We start from the raw sequence: 23,706 nt of genomic DNA, 5'->3' as shown, positions 1-23,706 counted from the left end.
TGAGGATGGATAAGGATCTGTAACTGGGTTATGAACGTGATCAATTGTCTGGTTTCAGGAGATGTGTACGGCTTGTTTGAGAATAAGCGGAGGTTTTCTGTCAGTTTTGCAAGGTGCACTCCCTACTCTGAAATTAAAGTAATTCACTAGCACACTATTCTAATCTAATTCCCCTTGGGCATTTTTTTTCACTGGTTCAAACAGTTATTATTCGCCTTTCCGAATGTAGGTAGATGTTTTGAGTATGTGTCCGCTACCATCGTTCAGATTGGTGTAAAGTGAGAATTCTGTTTCAGATGCATCAGAACTGGGACCACTGTTCATCTTTTGCAGATTTGGATGCAAGAATCAAAGTTTGAAAATTTGCAGATGACACCAAAATTGATAGGTAGTAAATATAGAGAAGAAATTTAGGAAGATACCAACAAACTTGCAGAATGAGAATTTGAGGAAACTTTACATTGAGAATTGAACTTCATTGTGGCTAGTTGAGTTTTCAGCTTTTCAAATGTTATCAGCCTTCCTTCTGTTTCTTTTCTTCGGTGAAACACCACGTTATGATTATTTGAACAGATTGACAATTGGAATTTTTTCTGTGCTCCCTATCTACGTTAGGAACTAGATGACTTTCTCTCTGATGCTGAAGTAGCCCATGTCCAAATGCAGCAAGACCTGGACCGTATCCAGGCTTGGGTTGACAAGTCACAAGTAATATTTGTGCCACACACATTTCCAATAACAGACAATTTAAGCACTACTCCTTGACAGTCAATGGTGTTGCCATTCCTGAATCCCCTCCTATCAACATTCTGCGTTACCATTGACCAGAAAATGAACTTACCCAGTTATATAAATACAGTAGCTACAAGAGCAGGTTAGAGGCTATGTATACTGCAGTGAGTAACTCACCACCTGACTTTGCAAAGTTTGTCCACCATCTACAAGGCACAAATTGAGAATGTGATGGACACCGTCACTTGTCTGGGTGAATGAAGCCCCAACAAAACTCGAAGTTCAACATAATCCACAATAAAGCAGCCGGCTTAATTGGCACTATATCAACAAACATTCACTCCCTCCATACCGACATTCAATAGCAGCAGTGTATGTTGCCTATGAGGTGCACTGCAGAAGTTCACCAAAGATCCTTAGACGGCACACTCTGAACCCATGAGCCAGTCATTGGTAAAGACAAAGGCAGCAGTATTTTTTTAATTCACTCGTGGAACGTGGGCATCACTAGCTGGCCAGCATTTATTGACTGTATGGAGTTGGCCTTGAGAAGGTGGCGGTGAGCTGCCTTCTTGAAACACTGCAGTCCGTGCGTTGAAGGTTGACCCACAATGCCCTTAGGGACGGAATTCCTGGATTTTGACCTAGGAATAGTGATATATTTCCAACTGAGGATGATGGGTAGTTCGGAGCGTGCATGCAGGTTATAGTATTCCGGTGTATCAGTTGTCCTTCTGCTATTTGTCCTTCTAGCTGTTTGAGTGCAATTTAACATTGTGCTATTCCAGTACAATATGATCAAAGTCTGTTGACAATCCTAAAATGTAGCACTAGACAAACCAGTACTGGAGTCGTTATGGCGCAGAAGGTGGTTATTGGGTCCATTGCGTCCATGCCAGTTTTCTGAAGAGCAGTCCAGTTAGTCCCTCTCCCTATGATGCTTTGCATTTGTAACCTCAAACTAGTTTCAACTGAAGCACGTAGAAATTTCTAATTTTCAATAGATCTTGAGAGAGTAGTCATTTTGAAAATGAGGCTGTTTGTTTGGCTGAACTAATTTGTCCAGGGATTGTTCTGTGCTTTCAAAGGTGATTTTTTTTTTTTTTTAAATATAATTTGTAGCTGTAATGTACTGTTGGTTGATTGAGTTACTCAGATAACTACTTATGTCAGGAATGGAGCAAAACTAGATTCCATTCATGTATTTTGGTTTCCAAAATGCAAGAAATAGCAAATCCATCAACATCAAAATGCCTTAGGAAAATGGGAACAAGGATAGGTTATTTAGCTGCTCAGTTGTGGCAGATCTGCGACATAACTCCATATATCTGCTTTCGTTCCATGTACTTTTCATGTCTTTGACTAGTAAAAATCTATCAAACGCTGAAGAATTTAACGAATAGACTACTCTTTAAGCATAGAATTATTTCTTAACTTCACTCCTGAAATCCTGGCTCCAATTTTTGGAGCTTGTCTCGTGCACCTGGATTCTTCAAAAAAAAATTATTTCTGCAGAGGTACAGGTAAGATAAATAATTGGGGCCAGTTAGCTCATTTGGCTGGACAACGTTTTTTTTTATGCAAAGTGATGCCAACGGCACAGGTTTAATTCGTGCTCTGGCAGAGGTTACCATAATGGACTCTCTTTCTCAAGATCTTCCTTTACCTGAGGTGTACCTTGGGTTAAACCACCATCAATCAGTCATTGTCTAATGAGGGAGCAACCTATGGTCTGGTAGGACTATGGTGATGTATATAATATCTTAAAAGTTTTGATCAAGTTAGCCCTTCAGCTTCTGAATTCAAGAGGATACGTGTTAAATTTTTGTAATCTCCTTAAAGGTGTTATGTAAATGTGAGTTGTTGCCTTACAGAAAAGGCTGGTATCTGAGTAGATCGTGATCTCCTTATAAATAAAAATATAAGTTAGTGTATGGATCAGTCCTGATTAAATATAAGCCTGAAGTATTAGCCATTTATTGCTTTTACAGGTGACGTTGAACCTTGCTCATTTATTTTACTGTTTGGAATTTGCAGTGTTTAATATTATAATGAATAATATGGCTAATTTATAGACACAGATAAAGGCAAAATACTGCAGATGCTGAAAATCTGAAACAAACACAACCACTGAAGAGTAATATGACACTCGAAACGTTAACTCTGTTTCTGTCTCCACAGTTGCTGCTGGACCTGCTGAGTTTCTCCAGCGTTTTTGTATGTTGCTCATTTGTAGAAGCTGTTTCGTCTGAAGTTATAACTTTATTCACATTCCTAAGTAGGAATATGATTTGATCCAAAGTTAATTCACACGTGGTACTTGACACAAATCGAAGTTTGATTTGACAGCTGTGGATATTTTCTTAATTCTGAGATTAGTCATTGTTGAGCTACTTAGATACTAATTCAGAGCTGTTTTCAGAAGATAGTGATTTGTGTGTGAATCTTGACCACCAATATGCTATTTTGGATGAATAAGTTTTTTCTTGTTCACTCGGGTAAATATTTATCGCAAAAATTTTGACATTGAATTATAGACCGTCAAAAGGACCTTCACATTTGTGAATCTATGTTCTGTTTCAGCAATTCATGATGACTAACAAACTAGAGGCCGCAATGTGGCTTTCTCGACTCTTCACAGTATACTGTTCCATCCTCTTTATATTTCCTTTCATGGGGTAAGTATGATTTAATACATGTTGGGTCGCCATTAACACTGAAGGCAAAAACAAGGTGTCCCTAAAGAAAATTAAAAACACTTAGATATTGGAAGTTTATATATTCGAAATGCATTTTATATTAGGCATGAGTACATTTTGGGATTGAGGTGATTTTATTAAATTAAGCCATACTTTCGCCTCTAAGCACATAATTTCATCTCCCACTTCTGGTATTGCCTTGTGTGTATTTAGACGGTGATTATGTCAGTTTATTTTATTTCTTATCTGATGAAATATTGCTTTTGATGGTCTTTTCAAAACTAAGATCTCAGTCCATTGTTCACCTGCCAATGCCACATAGCAGGTATCATCCAAGAACAGCTGCAGCATCATCTTATCTGCTCTTCGTGAACAATTCAGAGTCTGATCTGTATTTTTTTTTAACTTTTATCTTTTTGGACTCCTGGCTATCTATTTGACCTTGAACTGAAGTTCCAAGACCGTACTCTATCCATCTCCTCTATAAAATTGCCCAAGACAATTCAAGACAGATTAAGGCTCTGGAAGCGAACAAATGACTTTGGTAACAAGGTGTAGAGCTGGATGAACACAGCAGGCCAGCTGTGTTCATCCAGCTGTACACCTTGTTATCTCAGATTCTCCAGCATCTGCAGTTCTTACTATCTCAAATGACTTTGGTATGCAGGTTTGTGCCTGTACAATAATTTGAAAGTTGCCATTCCTTATTTCATTTTTGGGTGCTTGATCTTTGGGTTCTTAGTGGAGTTTTTGGTCACCTGTCCATGTATCTCTGTGGCTGAGTAAACAACTTGTTGATGAGGATTCTATGAACTATATTGGGAAATTTCATGGCATTAAATATTTGAAAGACAGAAACCATTGTTTTCTGTGCCGCCACGCATTTTGTTTCCCAACGTGATTTCATCCTCCCTGGCAATTGGTAAAGATTTGATCAGACTACAGTCTAGCTTGAGTTTGAAATGATCTTTTATATCTGGTCCATGAGCAAGATTGCCCATTACCACTTCTATACAAGTGTTCATCTGCTCCTGAAACCCTCTCTTGGGCCATTACCTCCAGAACCAACCATTACAGTGCACTCATGACCAGCCTTCTGCCATGTAAGACCATAAACCTGAGCTCAAGCAAATCTCTGACTTATGTTCTAGTTTGGCAGCACCTGGGTTTTTTTGAAGTACTCATGTTTCTTTACAAATCCCTCTGTGGCTTTTCCCTCATCCCTTTAGATTTCCGAGGTCTCTATGTCATTCCAATTCTAGCGTTTGGTGCACCACTAATTTTCATTGTCCCATCAATAGATGCCGAGGACTCTCAGCTTTTGAAATCCCTTCCCCAAACCTCTCCTCTAATTTAAAACGTGCCTCCCAAAGCAGGGTTTTGATGATCTACACAAATATCATCTTATGTGACGTGATATCAAGTATTGTTAAAACTCCTCTGAAGCACCTTTGGACATTTTACTACGTTACATGTATTACAATGACAGACCAGAATCTTGAACTTTGCAGTTCAACTGCCAGTGCTGCATTACTGGTGTCATCCAATAACAGGCACACCATCATCTTTTCTGCTCTGTGTGCAGAATTTAGAGTCTGATCCATATAGTGACCTTAAACTTTTATCCTTTTGGATTTAACTGTGTTTGTTTTGTGTTCATGTTTTTTCTTGTGTTTAGTAATTATTAAACAGGCTTTTTTTTTTCCGTTAATTCAAGAAAGCTTGGCTACTTTGTTGTTAAAAAATAAATTAATTTGCAGCTGGGAGAAAGCTATCCATAAGGGATTGGATCCTTTTTTAAATAAACCTTCTTGGGATTAATTCAGGGACTGGAGCCAGTTTGTTGCGCTCCCCATTTGGCATATCCTGTCTAGAATGGTCTCAAATTGAAGAACCTTGACCAAGGTCTGATGATAACATGTAACGAAGAGTTAAATGTTGCTTTACCCAGGCTCCAGCAAAAGTGTGGTTTCAGCAACTATGTGGGTAACCCACCAAACGTGTGTTTCAGCAACTGCAAATATGTTTCATAGACTCATAGAGGTCTACAGCGCAGAAAAAGGTTCTTCAACCCATCAAGTCTGCACCAGGCAAAAACAAGCCCCTAACTATTCTAATCCCATTTTCCAGTTCTTGCCCATAATCTTGGCTATCTTGCCATCGCAAGTGCACATCAAAATATTACTAAAATGTTGAGGGTTTCTGTCTCTGCCACCCAAATAGTGAGTTCCAGATTTCCACCAGACTTTTGGTGGGGAAAAAACATTTCCTCACTTACCCTCTAAATCTCCTGTCCTTTACATTAAATCTATGCCCCCCCCAGTCATTGATCCTTCCACCAAAGGGAAAAGCGCCTTTCTGTCCACACTATGTATGGCCCTCATAATTTTACATATTCCAGCCAAAAGCCAAACTGAAACTCAAAGTTGTTTTCAAGGGTGTTTCTACCTTCCATCAAAGGAAAAAAAAAAGTCAATCTCTGACCTTTTAAACTGAAGGTCCAATGCACAACTGTTATTTTGTTCACAAGTAAAATCTTTGGCAATGAAAACAAATTTCCATAAACCTCCACGAATATTCTATCATAGTTTGTTATAAAAATTTACTTCCAGAAACATTCTTACTAGTTAATCCCTTCAGGCACACAGACTGGAAGCTACATGCCACTAGGTTAAGTCCCAACTGAAATAAATATTAAAATATTGATGCATCTCACATCTTAAACACAAAATGTTGATTCAGTTATCAAAATAACCAATTAGCTTTGTTTTGTTCTACTATTAGAATAAAATAATGCATAAAATCCAGTAGTGTGAGACATGGAAAAAGAATCAGTACTCTACAGTTGAATCACATGTCAACATTCACTGTTAAGGTACACACAACAATAATGGAAGCAATGATAATGTTTGGATATAGCTTCTACTTGTGGTTCTGTAATCGTCCAAGACACTATCACATTCTGGAGAATATAAGATGCCACCCCAAACAGTTCCTCGATTAAAAGTGTTGGCAGGCATAATTTTCAGGGGTCTCTTGTGCACAAATGGAGATTTGTAGTTTGTCTACCTGTGAATGCTGAAAACCGGACCATTGACATTTTGTGGCCCACATTCCAATCTTCTGCTTTGGGTGTTAATTTTATTAGTTCAAAGCATATAACTTCAAATATGAAGCATCATAATTGTGGATTGGATGTTTCCTTTTAGTTAAAAGCAAAGTTTTAAGAAACAAAATCCTGAATTGTCTTGCATAATAGAATTTGGAGCCACAAAGACTAAAGCATTTATGGTTCAATTATTGGTTTTTAATGAGTTTTCTAATCCTAGTTGGTTTGGTGATACAGGCCGTCCAATTGGCATCAACATCCCTGAGTTAAGGGCAGTAAAGAATCTGTAGATGTTACCATACTTGAGTATTATTCAATTATTCCTGAAAGAGACTTATTTTTATGAAAATATGATGAGAGTGGTATTGTTCTCAGCTAATGTGGCCTCTACATCAAGCTCAGCTCCTGTAAGACGGTACAAGAATTAAGGTTGTCGATCTATAAAACTATATTAAGAGCTGATCACTTTTATAACACAATAATACAATATGATAAAGCACAGGAACAGGTCCTTTGGCCCATCATGCCTGTGCTGATTCCTGTTCCTTATTTAGACCTGCTACTTATTGCCCATGCAGTTTCTATCCCTCTATTTGCATGTAGAATTATTGTTATTATTTTGTGTAGAATTATGCATATGATAAATTACTGCCTTCAAGAAATGTAATATGAAGTTAACAAATCTTCGGTGCTTTCTTTTCAAAAATAACGCAAATGTTACTTACCTAAATGTGATCCTTTGTTTCCACAGATTATATGAAGCTGCCAACTTCTACCAACGTGCCCTGTTGGCAAATGCCCTTACCAGTGCACTTCGATTACACCAACGCTTACCTCACTTCCAGTTGAGTCGTGCTTTTCTGAGTCAAGCCCTGCTAGAAGATAGCTGTCATTATCTCCTTTACTCATTGATCTTTGTCAACTCCTATCCAGTTACCAGTATCCTTTAAACGTTGACTGCTTAATAGTGAAATTAACAGTCATACATGATAAAAATATTTTTCTAAATACATAAACAGTCCAAGACCGTTTCTAATTAGACTTCCATCAATTAAATAATTTAATAATCTTCTTTTGAGAGTACTTTGTTTTTTGTGTACATTTATGCATTTGTGCTTGTTTAGAAGGTAATCCTAAAGTAAGTTACTTTATATGTTAACCTATAGGAAATATTGTATGATGCTATATAAATACGAGCAAGGAGTAGAGGAACAGGCCATTCAGTCCCTTGAGCCTATTTGGCCATTCCATAAGATAATGACTGATCTGATTGTAACATCAAGTCCCCACATGGACTTATCCCAATAAACCTTAGATTCTTGTGAAGCGAGGATTACATCTCCATTCTGGCTTAAAAATATTCAAGGACTCTGATTCCACCACCTTTTCAAAAAGATTTTTTTTAAAAATATTGACTTCTAAGAGAAACAGAATTTACCTCCTCTTTGTCTTAATGACAGATCCCTTGTTCCAGATTCTCTCAGAAGACCCTTCCATGTCTACTGTGTAAAGATCCCTCAGGATCTTGTTTGTTTCAATCAAGTCTCTTCTTAATTTTGTAAATCCCAGCCTAGCCTAAGCAACGTTTTTCATATGCAACCCATCATGAACAGGTATTAGTCTGGTAAACCACCTCTGACACATTTAGGTATTTTCTAATCAACCTGCTTAGAGATGTTATTATATATCACTGGAGCAGATAGAACTTGAACTCCAGTCTTCTGGCTCAGAGATAGGGACTTTACCACTGCACCACAAGAGCCCCTCTGACACATTTGTATCCTTTATTAAATATGGTGACCAAAGCTGTGCACAGTAGTCTATAGTCTCACTTGTGACCTCCACACCTGAAGCATAACTTCCCTAATTGTGTATTTGATTATCCTTGTTTATAATTCTATTAACTTTCCTAATTACTAGCTTACCTGCATGGTAATCTTTCATGATTATCCAGATCCCTCTGCTTCTAGGAGTGTGCAATCTTTCACCATTAGATAATATGCTTTTTTATTCTTCCTGCCAAAATTGACTACTCCATACTTTCTAAAGTTTTATACTCCATTTGCCAAATCTTTTTTCCCCTCCTTTAACCTAACTAGTTCTCTTCATAAACGTTGTATGGTTGCCGAATTTTTTGATGATACATTCTGTCCCTTCATCCAAGTCATTTCTACATGTTGTAATCATTTGACGAGCCAGAACTGATCCTTGAGGCATACCACTACATCTTGCCAACCTGAAAATGACCCATCAATGTCTACTTTCTGTTTACTGTTAGCCAGTCAGAGCTACTTCTTGACCATAAGATTTTATTTTCCCCAATGACCTTTTGATCTGACAACTGTCAAATGCCTTCTGGAAATCTAAGTACAGTATGTCCACTTTTCCCCATTATTCACGTGAAACCTCCTCAACGAACTCCTGTTGCTTGGCCAAACATGATTTCCATTACTCAAAATCATGTTGACTCTGTCTAATTGCCTTGAACTTATCCATGCGCCCTGTTATGGTTTCTTAAATAGTAGCTTCTAGCATCTTTCTTCATTGATTCACTTTATCTGCTTTACACAGGACCTTATGTGGAAAGTGATTGTTTTACTCCTCAGTGTAACAACAGTGTCTTAGAGAAGTAATTCTCCAGTTCTAAAGTGCTTTCGGATTCCCTAAGGGCATCAAAAGGTTCTATAAAGTGGCAAATTTGCCTCCTCCATAGTGAAGGTTTAGAATACAGAATACTTCAAGTTTCATGATAATTTCTAACTTAAGTTCATTTTACTTTGTGGTTTTGATGCTATAGTGAATAGTATCTTTCTTAACTATCTACTTCAGTGAGTATTTTTCCAGTTTTCTTATTTTCTCTGCTGCATGCTACAGCCTACACAAAGAAAATTTTGGATGTGAGTATAGGTGTTTTTGAAAGATATTTTGGCTTGCAAATTGTGATGGTCTAAAGTTTGTCATTTTATTGCTGTGTACCATACTCTGCTTTTCAAATTTACAAGCTTCAAATCTGAATTTAAATGTAATTTTTGTAGTTTTCTTCATCAGATGAAAATAAATGCAGATGTATTCTGTGGCATCATTACATGCCTGCCTTGACACCAATCTAAAAATCTGGCAGGCTTACTTTTGTTCAGGAGAGACCCCCCATTGCAAGGTGTAGCAGTCAAAACAATAGCCTTTTTTTAATTACTGTTGATGTGAAAATCTTAGTTACCAACCTGTAAAAGAGAAGCAAAACACCCATACGCAGTATGGGCAAGATACATTATTGAAATGCCATTCCAGTTTTTCTGATGAAGGGGTAAATTTGTGTAAAACTACTTCCACAGATTAAAGATTGAGATTCACAATTAGAAAATCACATTGTGAAACTTGTGTTGTGCAGTATTAGTTCTCGAATAGACATTGTATTTAACTAAACAAATTTCAGTTTTAATTTGCTTTTGAGGCTTGGTCTGCATGCAGAATATACTGCTTTTAACTAGCAATGCTGTTAGCTCCCAAAAGCATAATTCTATATAACTGACAATTAGCCTTCAATATTTGTAAAACTGGTGAAGAGTTGCATCGTTTCACATTGTGCACCATTGACAGTGCAGACACGCACGGCCAGGCAGATGTACCTCATGCAAATAGGGTAGGAGTGCCAATTGTAATTGTTTTAGACACTCTGGCAAAATAGCTAGGATTAATGGGATTGGGGATAATACATGACTAAAGATGGAGTTTATTCCAACACCCTCTATATTCAAGGTATTTACTTGGCCCTAGAACTAGTTCTGAGGAAGGGTCAGTGGACCTGAAATGTTAACTCTGATTTTTTCTTCACAGATGCTGCCGGACCTGCTGAGCTTTTCTAGCAACTTTTTGTTCCTGATTTACAGCATCTGCAGTTCTTTCGGTTTTCAAAGTTCCTGCCTAAGACTATCAAAATTGGCCGAATCCAAATTTAGAACTTTAACTTGTGGACCATAACTATTCTTTTCCATAGCTATCTTAAAACTAATGGGATTATGATCACTGGTCCCAAAGTGCTCTGCCATCAACACTTCCGTCACTTGCCCTGCCTTATTTCCCAAAAGGAAGTCCAAGTTTTGCCCCTTCTCTAGTAGGGCCATGTGGTGTCACCAGCACCCTGTACAACTGTAACAAAGCTTCTACCAAAGTGAGCTCACATTGACTAATGTAATGCTCCATCTGCCTCATTTTGTCCACATTTACTTTATCTGTCTATCACCTTCCTGACTCTAGCTCCAATTAACAATTTACTTTTCTACCTGTTTTGGTGTCATTGGCAAATTTAGCTACCATTCACTTTCCTCAGTCAAATCATTGATACAGGTTGTAAATAGTTGATGATCCAACAGTGATTCGTGTGGCAGTCGACCAGTTACAGCTTCCCACCCTCAAAAAAGATGAATTTATGCCAATTCTCTGCTTCCTGTTAGCTAACAAAACCTTTATCTGTGATAATATCTTACCCCAAGCCATGTCCTTTTATTTTGTGCCACAATCTTTTGGCATCTTATCAAACGCCTTTTGGAAATCCAAGTACACAACATCTAGCTGGTCCATTTCTGTCTATTGTGAATGTTACTTCGCACAGTTTTCCTTTCACAAAGCTGTGTTGCAACATCCAACATGGTTTATGTCGACTGGCTATTGTGTGACACTGAGCAGACAAGGAAAAAGAAAGAGTCTAAGAAATTGTGAACGTAGATCTTGGTGTCTTCTTATTTGAAATACTAATGCACCGCAGCACCTCATTATCCCTTGGAACCCATTTTTTTGTAAGCAAATGTTTGAATGTGACTATATTTATTATTAGGATTATGGTAAGACACTTTGTTTTCAGCTGTTATTTGCTTTCTTCTTAACATTTTCGATGCTAATTAATGCATTTATTTTTCTTCCAATGCCAATACTGGCATCAGTAGATTAATAGATTACAATCAAACTGTGCTGTTTGGAGGAAGAGGGATGCTGTATAGATGAGGCTGCTTGGGAGATGTTTTTCACAACTATTATACCTGTGTTTGCACTTGGCACATGATTTATGTTAACAGCATATTTTGTTGCCAAAAAAACCTTGATCTGCAGCACTTGCACCTCTTAGATATTTGCATGACTTACTGTAATGTTGTTGTTGTCTTCTGAAGCACCCCAATTTCTTTACCTTGCTTTTGATGTGAATCATGTTTGTGATTTTAAGGTGGCATAACTGACTAAGGTGATGTTTTTGATGTTCCTACCCTCCCATGATAATAGGGATCTAATTTCACAAACTATTTATCACTTACGTCAGTTGCAGTGCTGTACCATTTTCTGCAAAGTGATTGCAGCTAATGTGCAGAATAAGACTGGCACATGTAGTAATGGTTAGGATTTGCTTGAAGCTTTGTTCCATATCCGCCAGATTTACTGAACTATTGGCCAAGGAGAATACACTGTGAGGCGTAATGAGGGGAAATATTCTCGAAATCACTTCATGCAGTGCTGTTATCATCAGCCAGAACATATTGGGTTGACTACTGGTGCATTTCACTTTCTATATTTTTTGTTGATTTATGCTGGTTCATTCTGTTCTGTTTGTTGCTGTTAGTCCCATGTCCCTACATATTTGGTAAATATCACTTGTTAGTTGTGATATATCTTGGAGTTCTCAACATCGTTGTTCCCCTATCTTGACACCCCTTCAATTGCCTTGCCCTGGTTAAATTTCCATTGCATGCAATTTCTGTTTCCAGCCCTTTTCATAGAATCCCTACAGTGTGGAAGCAGGCCATTTGGTTCATCGAGTCCACACCAACCCTCTGAAGAGCATCCCACCCAGACCCACCCCTCTACCCTAATAACTCTGCATTTCCCATGGCTAATCCACGTAACCTGCACATCCCTGGACACTATGGGCAATTTAGCATGGCCCACCCACCTAACCCGCACATGTTTGGACTGTGAGAGGAAACCCACGCAGACACGGGATGAATGTGCAGTCACCCAAGGCTAGAATTAAACCTGGGTCCCTAGCTCTGAGAGACAGATGCTAACCACTGAACCACCATGCTGCCCGATCTGCTTCTGTTGAAAACTACTCCCTTTCCTAGGAATGGCTGGTGAGGGCAGAGCCTTTGTAAAAACTGGGCCTGCCGCTGCTCTCCTTGTGGAACATGGATCTCTGCCTGCTGCAGATCTCTCTGTGCAACATAGTCCTCAGCCTGCTGCAGCTGCTGCTGCTTCTGCTTGATATGGCAGAACCTAGAAAAAGTTATTGCAATCATATTCTTTTGAAATTGTCCAAAACTTGCCGTTTTGTGATTTGGAAGGTCTGATGTTAGAGTGAGAGGTTTGGTTCCCTGGATTTCTAGGGCTAGATTTCCTTCTGAGTGGAATATATTTTTAACTGAAACAAAGGGAAGCAACAGAAGATTAACAGATATATTTAAGATTCTTTTTTAGAAGTTTAAATTGAAAGGCATCTATATTTTTTGAGGCTTCTTTGGTGTGGGAAGGAAGATTACCATCCTGGGGTTTGGCCTACATCTGACCCCAGACTTAGAGAATTGTGGTTACTTTTTAAGAGACTGAGTTCTTTCATCATCTGAAACATTGAGACTGTTCATATTTCCTCAAATCTTGTCAGGCCTACCGAGTATTCCCATTTTCTGTTTACTTCCAGATCTCCAGCTTCCATCGTGTTTAGTTCTTGTCCCAAATTTATGAAGGCTGCTTATATCAGACTTTGCTCTGTTTACACATCCTATAGATGTAGTTATTTCATGTTACGTGAATCTGTTTGCACATATCTATTTGTAGTCACCAGTAGTTGAACAGGCAGTTAGTATTCTTTCATTATTCTGTTTCTTTCCTTTCAGATTCTGGGTCCAACAAGTTTGGCCTTTCTGAGGTCAATCTTGGACAAAATATCAGCCAATCAGCAGAACATTTTGAAGTTCATTGCCTGCAATGAAATTTTTCTGATGCCAGCCACAGTCTTCATGCTTTTAAGGTAATGTATCCTTAGTAGGTCTACTTAAATACTTTGAGCTCCACAAATGTAATTTAACAATACATTTCCTATTTGATCAATCTAGTTATTTGCATATATGCTTAACAATACTGAAACAAGTACCAAGTAATCATTTCATATCCTTCTATTTCAAAAGTGGGACTGGAAGCTTGCTGCAGCCTTTCATTTACTACCGATTTCTTGTACTGCGATATTCCTCTCTCAGAAATCCCTACTGCCGGTAAGTATATTTTGTATGTTACAGATTTTTCAGTAATAGGAAAAGCAAATGGAATGATGTCCTTATTTCATGGAATGGATTATAAAAATAGTTTTGCTCACGCAATACAAGGCATTAGTTAGACCTAGAATACTGCAAACAGTTTTGTGCCTCTTCTCTAACAAAAGAATACTTTTGTGGCCGTCCTGAGAAGGTTTAGTAGGATGATCCTGGAGGGATATCCTTACTGGAAGGAGTTGAGCAGGTTGGGCCTTTAAAAGAATGAGAGGTGACCTTCTTGAAATATAAAAGATTCTCGGGGGCTTGTCAAGGTAAGTGCAAAAAGGTTGTTTTCCCTTGTGGGAGAGTCTAGACAATAGGCATAATCTCAGAAACAAGGGATTGCCCAGTTAGGACACAGGTGAGGAATTTCTTGTTTCTTTTGGTAGTGGAATCCGTGGAATTCTTTACTGCACACAGCCTGTAGAGGCTGGGTTATTAAGTATATTCAAGGCTGCTGAGATGTACAGATTTCTAATCGGTAAGGGACTCCAGGATTATGAGAAAAAGGCAAACAGGTGGTGGATGAATGCAATGTGGGAAAGCATGAGGTTATGTACTTTAGCAGGAAGAATAGTCTATGCTTCTATTTGGGAGTCCTACTTCAGAATTCTCTTAAGGTTAACATGCAGCTTCAGCTGGCAGTTAGGGAAGCAAATGCAGTGTCAGCATTCATTTCAAGATGGCTAGAATACAAAAGCAGAGATGTACTGCTAAGGCTGTGGTCAGACCACATTTCGAATATTGTGACACTTTTGAGCTGTCTGTCTAAGGTAGGATATGCTGGCCTAGGAGGGGGGGTTCAAAGGAGGTTTACAAGAATGATCCCAGGGATGAAGAGTTTGTCATATGAAGAGTAGTTGAGGACTCTGGGTCTGTACTTGATGGAGTTTAGAAGGATGAGGGGGGATCTGACTGAAACTTGCAGAATACTGAGAGACCTGGATAGAGTGGATGTGGAGAAGATGTTTCCACTAGGTCCCCAATTCACAGCCTCCGAGTGAAGAGGCGATCTTTTAGAACTGAGATGAGTGATTTCTTCAGCCAGAGGGTGTTGAATCTGTGGAATTCATTGCCGTAGAGGACTGCGGAGGCCAAGTCATTGAATATATTTAAGATAGGTTCCTGATTAGTAAGGGAATCAAGGGTTACAGAGAGAAGGCAGGAGAATGGAATTGAGAAACATATCAGCCATGATCAAATGGTGGAGCAGATCCGATGGGCCAAATGGCCTAATTCTGCTCTTATATCTTATGCTCCAAACTGCAATTCTGTTAGAAAAATATGAATTTTTAGAAATATTGATTTTGCTGTTAATATTTTTCCGTAGGCCACAGTACTTGGTCCTTGCTTTTCATAGTACATTTCAATTATTAAATTGTCATGGTGCAGAAAAGGTATTGAGCTGTTCAGGTCTGCACCAGTTCTGAGCATTTTTATTTAGTGCTATTTCCTACCTTCTCACTGAAACCTTTGCATTTCCTCTCTTTAATTATCTAATTCCCTCTTAAATGTTTCAACTGAAAATGCCTCCAGTGCACTGAAGGGCACTCCAGATCCTAACTACTCATTTTATAGAAAAGTTTTTTCTCGTCTTACTTTTGCAAAACCATTTAAAATTGTTCCCTCTAGTCCTCAATTCCTTTAGAGTAGGAACAGCTCCTTCCTATCTGCCCTGTTCAGATCTCTCATGATTTCAGAAGAAAATCTATCTGAGCTCCCCTTAGCCTTCTCTACAAGGAAAACAGCCCCAATCTCTCCTACCAGTACTCGTAACTGAAGCTTTTCTTGAACTGGAACCATTCCTGTAAACATTTTTTTGCACTGTCTAATGCTTTCAGATCCTTCCTAAAGTGAGATCCAGAACTGTATACTAGCATCCAGCTAAGGTCTAATTAACTGTCCTTTGTAAGTTCAGCATAACCTCCATGCTCTTGTACTCTATCCCTGTATTAATAGAAGCCTAGTATGCTGCATGCTTTATTGACAGCATTCTTGAACTGCCCTGCTACCTTTTAATGACCCTAATGCACGTATACACCTAGGTATGTCTACTCCTACACGCTGTTTAGAATAGAGCCATTTGTCTCTTTTGTACCAAAATGTAAGACAATATATCACCTCATTTCTTGTCATTGAACTTTATCTCTCACTTATTCTCCCATGCTATCAACTTGTCAGCGTCTTTTTCAAAGGTCCACAGCAGACTTCTCTTAGTTTATAATGTCATCGAGTTTTGTCTCGTCCACAAACTTTTGAAATTGTCTCCTGCACATTAAGATCTGGAAAGCAAGTAATAAAGATCCCATAAACCTTAAGATATAGGAGTAGAATTAGGCCATTTGGCCCATTGGGTCTACTCCACCATTCGATCATGGCTGATATATTTCTCAACCCTATTCTCTTGCCTTGGAGTCTTGGAGTCGTAGAGTTGTATAGCACGGAAACAGACCCTTTGGTCCAACTTGTCTGTGCCGACTAAATATTCTAAATTAATCTGGTCCCATTTGCCAGCATTTGGCCCACATTTCTGTAAACCCTTCCTATTCATATACTTTAAATGTTATAACCAGCCTCCATCACCACCTCTGGCAGCTCATTCCATACACGCACCACTGTCAGCGTGAATAAGTTGCCCCGTAGGTCCCTTCAAATCTTCGCCCTCTCTCACCTTAAACTTATGCCCTCTAGTTTTGGATTTGCCTGGGGTAAAAAACTTGACTGTTCACCCTATGCATGCCCGTCATGATTTTGTAAGCTTCTATAAGATCTCTTCTCACCCTCTGAAGCTTCAGAGAAAATAGCCCCAGTCTATTCAGCCTCTCCCTGTAGCTCAGACCCTCCAACCGTGGCAACATCTTTGTAAATCTTTTATGAATCCTTTCAAGTTTCATGTGTTTCCTCTGGCGGGAAGATCAGAATTGAATGCAGTGTTCCAAAAATGGCCTAACCAATGTTGTGTACAGCTGCAACAGGAACTCCCAACTCAATGCACTGACCAATAAAGGCAAGCATACCAATTGACTTCTTCTCTACCCTGTCTACCTGTGACTCCACTTTTAAGGAACTATGAACTTGCATACCAAGGTCTCTTTGTTCGTGAACACTCCCCAGGACTTTACCGCAAGTGTACAAGTCCTGCCCAGATTTGCCTTTCCAAAATGCAGCACCTCACATTTATCTAAATGAAACTCCATATGCCACTCTCTGATCATTTGCCAATCTGATCAAGGTCCTATTGTACTGAGGTAACCTTCTTCCTACCCGCTATACCACCAATTTTGGTGTCATCTGCAAACGTAGTAACCATACCTCCTACACTCGCATCCAAATCATTTATATAAATGGCAAAAAGGAACGGACCCAGCACTGATCCTTGCGGCACACTTCTGGTCACAGACGTACAATTCAAAAAGCAACCCTCCACCACCGCCCTCTATCTCCTGCTTTCAAGACAATTTTGTATCCAAATGGTTGGTTCTCCCTGGACTCCATGTGATCTAACCTTACTAACCAGTGTACCATGCAGAGCCTTCTCCAATGCCTTACTAAAGTTCATGTTGACAAGGTCCACCACGCTGCCTTCATCAATCTTCTTTGTCACTTCTTCAAAAATCACAGTCACGTTAGACACGATTTCCCACGCACAAAGCAATGTTGACTATCCCTAACCAGTCTTTGCCTTTTCAAATACATGCGAATGCTCTCTATAACCCTTGATCCCCTTACTGATCAAGAAGCGTTCTATCTCTGTTTTAAATACACTCAATGATTTGTGCTCCAGAATTTGCCGCTCCCCTAGCCAAGCTGTTCCAGTACAGTTACAACACTGGTATCTACCTGACAATGTGGAAAATTGCCAAGTATGTCATCTACACAAATCTAACCCGGTCAATTACTGCCCCAACAGTCTACTCTCAATCATCAGTACAGTGATGGAAGGTGTCATCAACAGTGCTTTCAAGCAGCACCTGCTCAGTGACGCCCAGTTTGGGTTCCACAAGGGCCACTCAGCTCCTGATCTCATTACAGCCTTGGTTCAAACATGGACAAAAGAGCTGAATTCCAGAGGTGAGGTGAAGAGTGACAGCCCATGATATCAAGGCTGCATTCGACAGAGTGTGGCATCAAGGAGTCCTAGCAAAACTGGAATCAATTGGTATCAGGGGGCAAACGCTCCGGTGGTTGGAGTCATACCTGACGCGTAGGAAGATGGTCGTGGTTGTGGGAGGTCAATCATCTCAGCTCCAGGACATCTCTGTAGGAGTTCCTCAGGGTAGTGTCCTAGGCCCAACCATCTTCAGCTGCTTCATCAATGACCTTCCCTCCATCATAAGGTCAGAAGTGGGGATGTTTGCCGATGATTGCACAATGTTCGGCACCATTCGTGACTCCTCAGATACTGAAGCAGTCCATGTTCACATGCAACAAGATCTGGACAATATCCAGGCTTGGGCTGACAATCGGCAAGTGACATTCACCCCACACAAATGCCAGGCTGTGACCATCACTAATAAGACACAATCTAACCACCGCCCCTTGACATTCAATGGGGTTACCATTGACCAGAAACTCAACTGGATTCACCACATTAACAGAGTGGCTACAAGAGCAGGTCAGAAGCTGGGAATATTGTGGCGAGTAACTCACCTCCTGACTTCTCAAAGCCTGTCCACCATCTACAAGGCACAAATCAGGAGTGTGATGGAATATGCCCCACTTGCCTGGATGAGTGCAGCCCCATCAACACTCAAGAAGCTTGACACCATCCAGGACAAAGCAGCCCGCTTGATTGGCACCACATCCACAAGCATTCACTTCCTCCACCACCGACTTTCAGTAACAGCAGTGTGTACTGTCTACAAGATGCACTGCAGAAATTCACCAAAGATCCTGAGACAGCACCATCCAAACCAACGACCACTTCCATCTGGAAGGATGGGCAGCAGATATATGGGAACACCACCACCTCCAAGTCACCCACCATCCTGACTTGGAAATATATTGCTGTTCCTTCACTATCGCTAGGTCAAAATCCTGGAATTCCCTCCCTAATAACCCACAGCGGGAGGACTGCAGCGGTTCAAGAAGGCAGCTCACCAGTACCCTTTCAAGGGCAACTAGGAATGGGCAAGAAATGCTGGCCAGCCAGTGATGCCCTCATCCCACAAATGGAAAAAGAAATTTGGCTTCTGCAGCAATGAGTTCCACAGATTAACTGCCCTCTCACTGAAGGAATTCGTCCTCCTCTCAGTTCTAAAGGATCGTCCCTTCACTCTGAGGGTGTGACCTGAGGTCCAGTCCCTCCAACTAGCAGAAACATCATCTCCACTTTCACCCTGTCCAGGCCTGTCAGTATTCTGTAAGTTTCAATGAGATCCTCCTTCATCCTTCTGAACTCCATCAAACACAGACCGAGGGTCCTCAACTGCTCCTCGTGGCACGTCCTTCATCTCTGGGATCATTCTTGTAAACCACCTCTGCACCCAGTCCAATGCCAGCACATCTTTCTCAGATACTGGGCCCATAGCTGCTCACTATATTCATATGCAGTGTGACTAGAGCCTTGTATAGCCTCAGCAGTACATCTCTGTCTTTGTATTGTAGCCCTCTTAAAATGAATGCTAACATTACATTTGCCTTCCTAATTGCAAACTGAACCTGCATGTTAACCTTGAGAGAATCCTGAACCAGGACTCCCAAGTTCCTTGTTCTTCAGATTTCTGAAGCCTTTTCCCATTTAGAAACGCGTTCTTCCTACTAAAGTGCTTAACCTTACACTTTTCTACATTGTATTCATTTACTTTTTTTTTTGCCCACTCTTCTAGTCTGACTATTGCTTCTGCAGCCTCCAGCTTCCTCAACACTCTGTCTGTCCAACTATCTTTGTGTCACCTGCAAACATATCAACAATGCTCTCAGTTCCATCGTTCAGGTAGTTATTGTATAATGTGAATAGTTGTGGTTCCAACACTGACCCCTGTGTAATTCCACTAGTCAGCAGCTGCCATCCTTTGTTTAACTTGCTCATCACCTCGTCAAAGAATTCTAACAGATTTGTCAGGCATGACCTCCCTTCGAAGCTGTGCTGAATCAGTCCTATTTTGCCATTCACATTCAAGTATTCTGCAGTCTCATCTTTCATAATGGATTCTAAACTCTTAACAACAACAGAAGTCAGCTTAGCCAGCCTGTAGTTTTCTGTCACAAAACAGTAATTGCAGAAAATGTTTAGCAGGTCTGGCAGCATCTTTGGAGAGAAATCAGAGTTAATGTTTTGGGTTTGGTGATCCTTCTTCAGAACTGATGGTAGCTAGAAAAATGTTGGTTTTTATGCAGAAGATTGAGTGGGAGGAGGGTGTAGGGAGCTGAGGGGTAGATGGAGATAGAGCCCAAAGAGAGAGAAGAACAGTTGGGTAGACAAATGAGTGGATAATGATCTGGCTAGGGTATGAATAGCTATTAATGGGAATTGTTAGTGGGTAACAATGGGTTGTGTGTAATAGCAGACTGTATGATAACAAGGTGTGTGGGTGGAGGGGCAAGTACATGGGAGAGTTCAAGCCTGAAAGTTATTGAACTCTATATTGAGTCCAGATAGCTGCAGGATCCCCGAACATAAAATGAAGTGTTGTTCTTCCAGCTTAAATGGTTCTTCGCTTCCTGTCTTCTATTTCCTTCCCTCCCTCCCTTAAACAAGGTGCTACATTACCTATTTTCCAGTTTATTAGCTGAGGCAGAGTATAAGAGCAGGTTATGCCAAAGTAACAATTTAACAATCAACAGCTAGAACACTGTGCAGAGTTCTGATGATTGCATTAACAGGAAGGAAAAGATTACACTTGCACAAGTAGAGGGGTTTTTTGCCAGGGTGGGAGAATTTTAGGTAAAGAGGATATGCTCAGCTCATGTTGAGGAGGTTAAGGGGTGTTTTACTTGTGGTCTGTAAAATTTGAGGATCATGGATGGTTTGATAGGAAGAATAATATTCCATTAAGAAAGGTGAAGATCTAGGGATGCAGATTTAAATTAATGGCAGAATGGTGAGAGCAGGTTTGAGAGCATGCGTCGGAGAGGCCATGGCCTCGTGATATTATCACTGGACTGTTAATTCAGAGACCCAGATAATGTTCTGAGGACCTGGGTTCAAATCCTGCCACGGCAGGTGGTGGAAATTGAATTCAATAAATATCTGGAATTAAGAGTCTAATGATGACCAATAAAAGTCTATTGCCAATTGTCAGGAAAAATCCATCTGGTTCACTAATATCCTTTAAGGACGGAAACTGCCATCCATACCTGGTCTGGCCTGCATGTGACTCCAGACCCACAGCAATGTGGTTGACTCTTAACTGCCCTCTGGGAAATTAGGGATGGGAAATATATGCTGCCTAGCCAGCGACGCCCTGATCCCATTAATAAATTTTTCTCCCAGAGGTTCTCATTGGAACTCGAGTACAAGAGTGGTATAGGCAAAAACCCTTTTATGTATTAAAACGTACAGATATGTGTTTGAAATGGTGTGTCTGAAAGGCTGTGAACCAAGAACTGGAAAATGAGTAGGATACTCTCATTTCGCCAGTGTGGACATAAAGTGCAGAATGGCCTCCTTTTTTTCCATAAATTTGTATCATTTCAATGAGTAATGATTATTTGTCTTACGTCTGAAGTTTCTGAGTAATGTATCTGTTTCATAATTGAAGGTTGAATTATTTTAATTTTATTTGATGTATTTTAGAAAGTTAGTATCTTGAAAATCTTGTATTGACATTAGTTACTTTGAAATGGCCAACTTGGTTTATATTTTTGAATATGATTGAGGAAGATTCTGTCTTATTTTCCCTATACCCGTTGTATCCTTTCCTAAATAAATTCAGCCTTTGTATGTGAATATCTGGCTGCCATTTGTTTTTATTATCAAATGGTGAAGTATATCTCTTCAGTCTATCATTGTAATGTACTTTTTTTGTTTCCTGTAAGTGTCAAATATTCTAGCAGAGCAATGTCTGTTAAAATTGGAGGAGCCTATTATTGATCATTTCTTTTCTAGCCCTTTGCTTGCAGGTGAATTTTGTTGCTTATTATAAACTTAAGAGTTTAAAAATAATCCTGAATAACATATTACTAACTTTCTTAATTGTGTTTGCTATGCAGGACTCTCTTTTCGGAGCTGAAAATGCTATTACAGCATTTAATCATGAAACCCGCTTGCCCTGGATTTTTGCGAAACATGTGTCTTAACTGTATTTCTTTTATAAGCCGATTGGCTCCCACTGCAAATTGAAGTGAACTGGAACAACAAATCCTCTGTGAATGAACGAGTATGCTGAGCAAGCAGTCTCCATGTTAGTTGCTGTCAATCCCAAATAAATTCCAGAAGTCTCTGTATTTTTGTAAGACCCCTTTCATATGAAATTTTATCTTGTAGACTGAAATTCAGTTCTAAAAGTTTTCAGTTAAATTTCTTAACTAAAATTTTCAGCTGAGATATTGAACAGTTAAAATGTTAGTATTGGCTTTTATATAAAAAAAAGACTTGATTAGGTAATGAAGGTCAAATCAATATTTACTTTTAGTCAACATAATGGAAGAGGAAAGGTGGTATAACAGGTCTTTTTGTGCACCTGTTGAATGGTCTTCTATTTTGTTATCTGTATTCTACCTTTATTTTGTACTAGCATGTCCTCAGGTACTGGTACCTGGTTAGCATAGAAGCTATCTATTTGACAGTGTCTGAGTTACGGGTGAGAGGCCCTCCACATCCTGAAATGCTATATGTAAAATCAAGCACTGGTAAATTAACAATGGATGCACTGAACATGGATGTCTGTTTGTCAGTCAAGCAGAATACCCATTAGTTATTCTTATCAGAATGAGTTTGGGGTGACATGAATTTGGAGTCTGATTATGATAATCTGAAATAAGTATGACTAGAGTATGAACTATAATTTGTGCTGGGATCTTTGTGGAATAAAATATGTAATATAAACCAGGTATTGTACACTTCCAGGCTCTCAGAATGTATTCTGAACTGTTAGGCAAAGCATTTAGCATTTTCTTTCTAAAATGGTCTGACATTGATTTTTCACAGGTTTTCAACATTGGAATGAATGAATATTGTCTTTAATGCATGTAATTTTGACCTAGTAATTGCACTGAAATAATTCCTTTATGGTTGTAAACATTTTCATCTTTCCTCTGAGAAAATGTATTGCTACAGAATGTTCACAATAATGAAGTTTGAGCTAATTTAGCTCGTAAAGTTAAAAATAAACTCTTTGTAAAATATTATGTTTAAAGTTTCATACCTTAAAAACCAAATATTTATGGAACCAATTTTCACCCCTATGAATGCAAATTGACTGATACTGTACTGTGGTTTTTTTTTAGATTTGTTGTCCATGCTCTGGAATTGTATTGTAGGACATTTTATTGACTGGAAGTTACTATACCTAATAAAGCTTGACACTGAAGTGCTGTATTCTTATCTACAATACAAATACCACTTTTTTTGCAATTTCCTTTTTAGTCATGTCAATTTTCTTGTCTTATATTAGGAGTTTAATTATCAAAATGTTCCCTACTGAGATGATACCTACTAAATTTGATGCAACATCACCAGTTATTGGATATTAAATCTCAAATTAGAATATATCCAATATAATACTATGATTTTTAAAACATTATTGATTGTTTGGCGACTTTGCAAGTTTTGAGCATAAAACAGCTTTCAGGCCTGAGGAAGGGTCACCGGACCCGCAACGTTAACTCTGTTTTCTCCTCCACAGATGCTGCCAGACCTGCTGAGCTTTTCCAGCAACTTTGTTTTTGTTTCAGGCCTGCTGTTGTTTAAATCTCTTTTTGTATTGAGTTGTTT

At 39.3% G+C, this 23,706-nt stretch overlaps 1 protein-coding gene across 2 annotated transcripts in view; it reads left to right on the top strand.

Moving 5' to 3' along the window:
- Nucleotides 1-23,302, top strand: part of tmem33 (transmembrane protein 33) — a 31,762-nt gene extending 8,460 nt beyond the window's left edge. For both annotated transcript variants that reach the window (XM_020520864.2, XM_048605079.1), the window contains exons 3-8: nt 3,316-3,410; nt 7,292-7,479; nt 9,370-9,437; nt 13,416-13,549; nt 13,707-13,790; nt 21,984-23,302. In XM_020520864.2, coding sequence (XP_020376453.1) covers nt 3,316-3,410; nt 7,292-7,479; nt 9,370-9,437; nt 13,416-13,549; nt 13,707-13,790; nt 21,984-22,113 — 699 coding nt within the window. In that variant the 3' untranslated portion in view covers nt 22,114-23,302. The remainder of the gene's footprint in view (nt 1-3,315; nt 3,411-7,291; nt 7,480-9,369; nt 9,438-13,415; nt 13,550-13,706; nt 13,791-21,983) is intronic.
- Nucleotides 23,303-23,706: the final 404 nt, after the last annotated feature.

The sequence above is a fragment of the Rhincodon typus genome, chromosome 1, assembly GCF_021869965.1.
Source record: "Rhincodon typus isolate 14 chromosome 1, sRhiTyp1.1, whole genome shotgun sequence".
In the NCBI taxonomy this organism is placed as follows: Eukaryota; Metazoa; Chordata; class Chondrichthyes; order Orectolobiformes; family Rhincodontidae; genus Rhincodon; species Rhincodon typus.
Note: the sequence above shows the minus strand (reverse complement) of the source record. Positions and strands in the feature narration are given on the sequence as shown.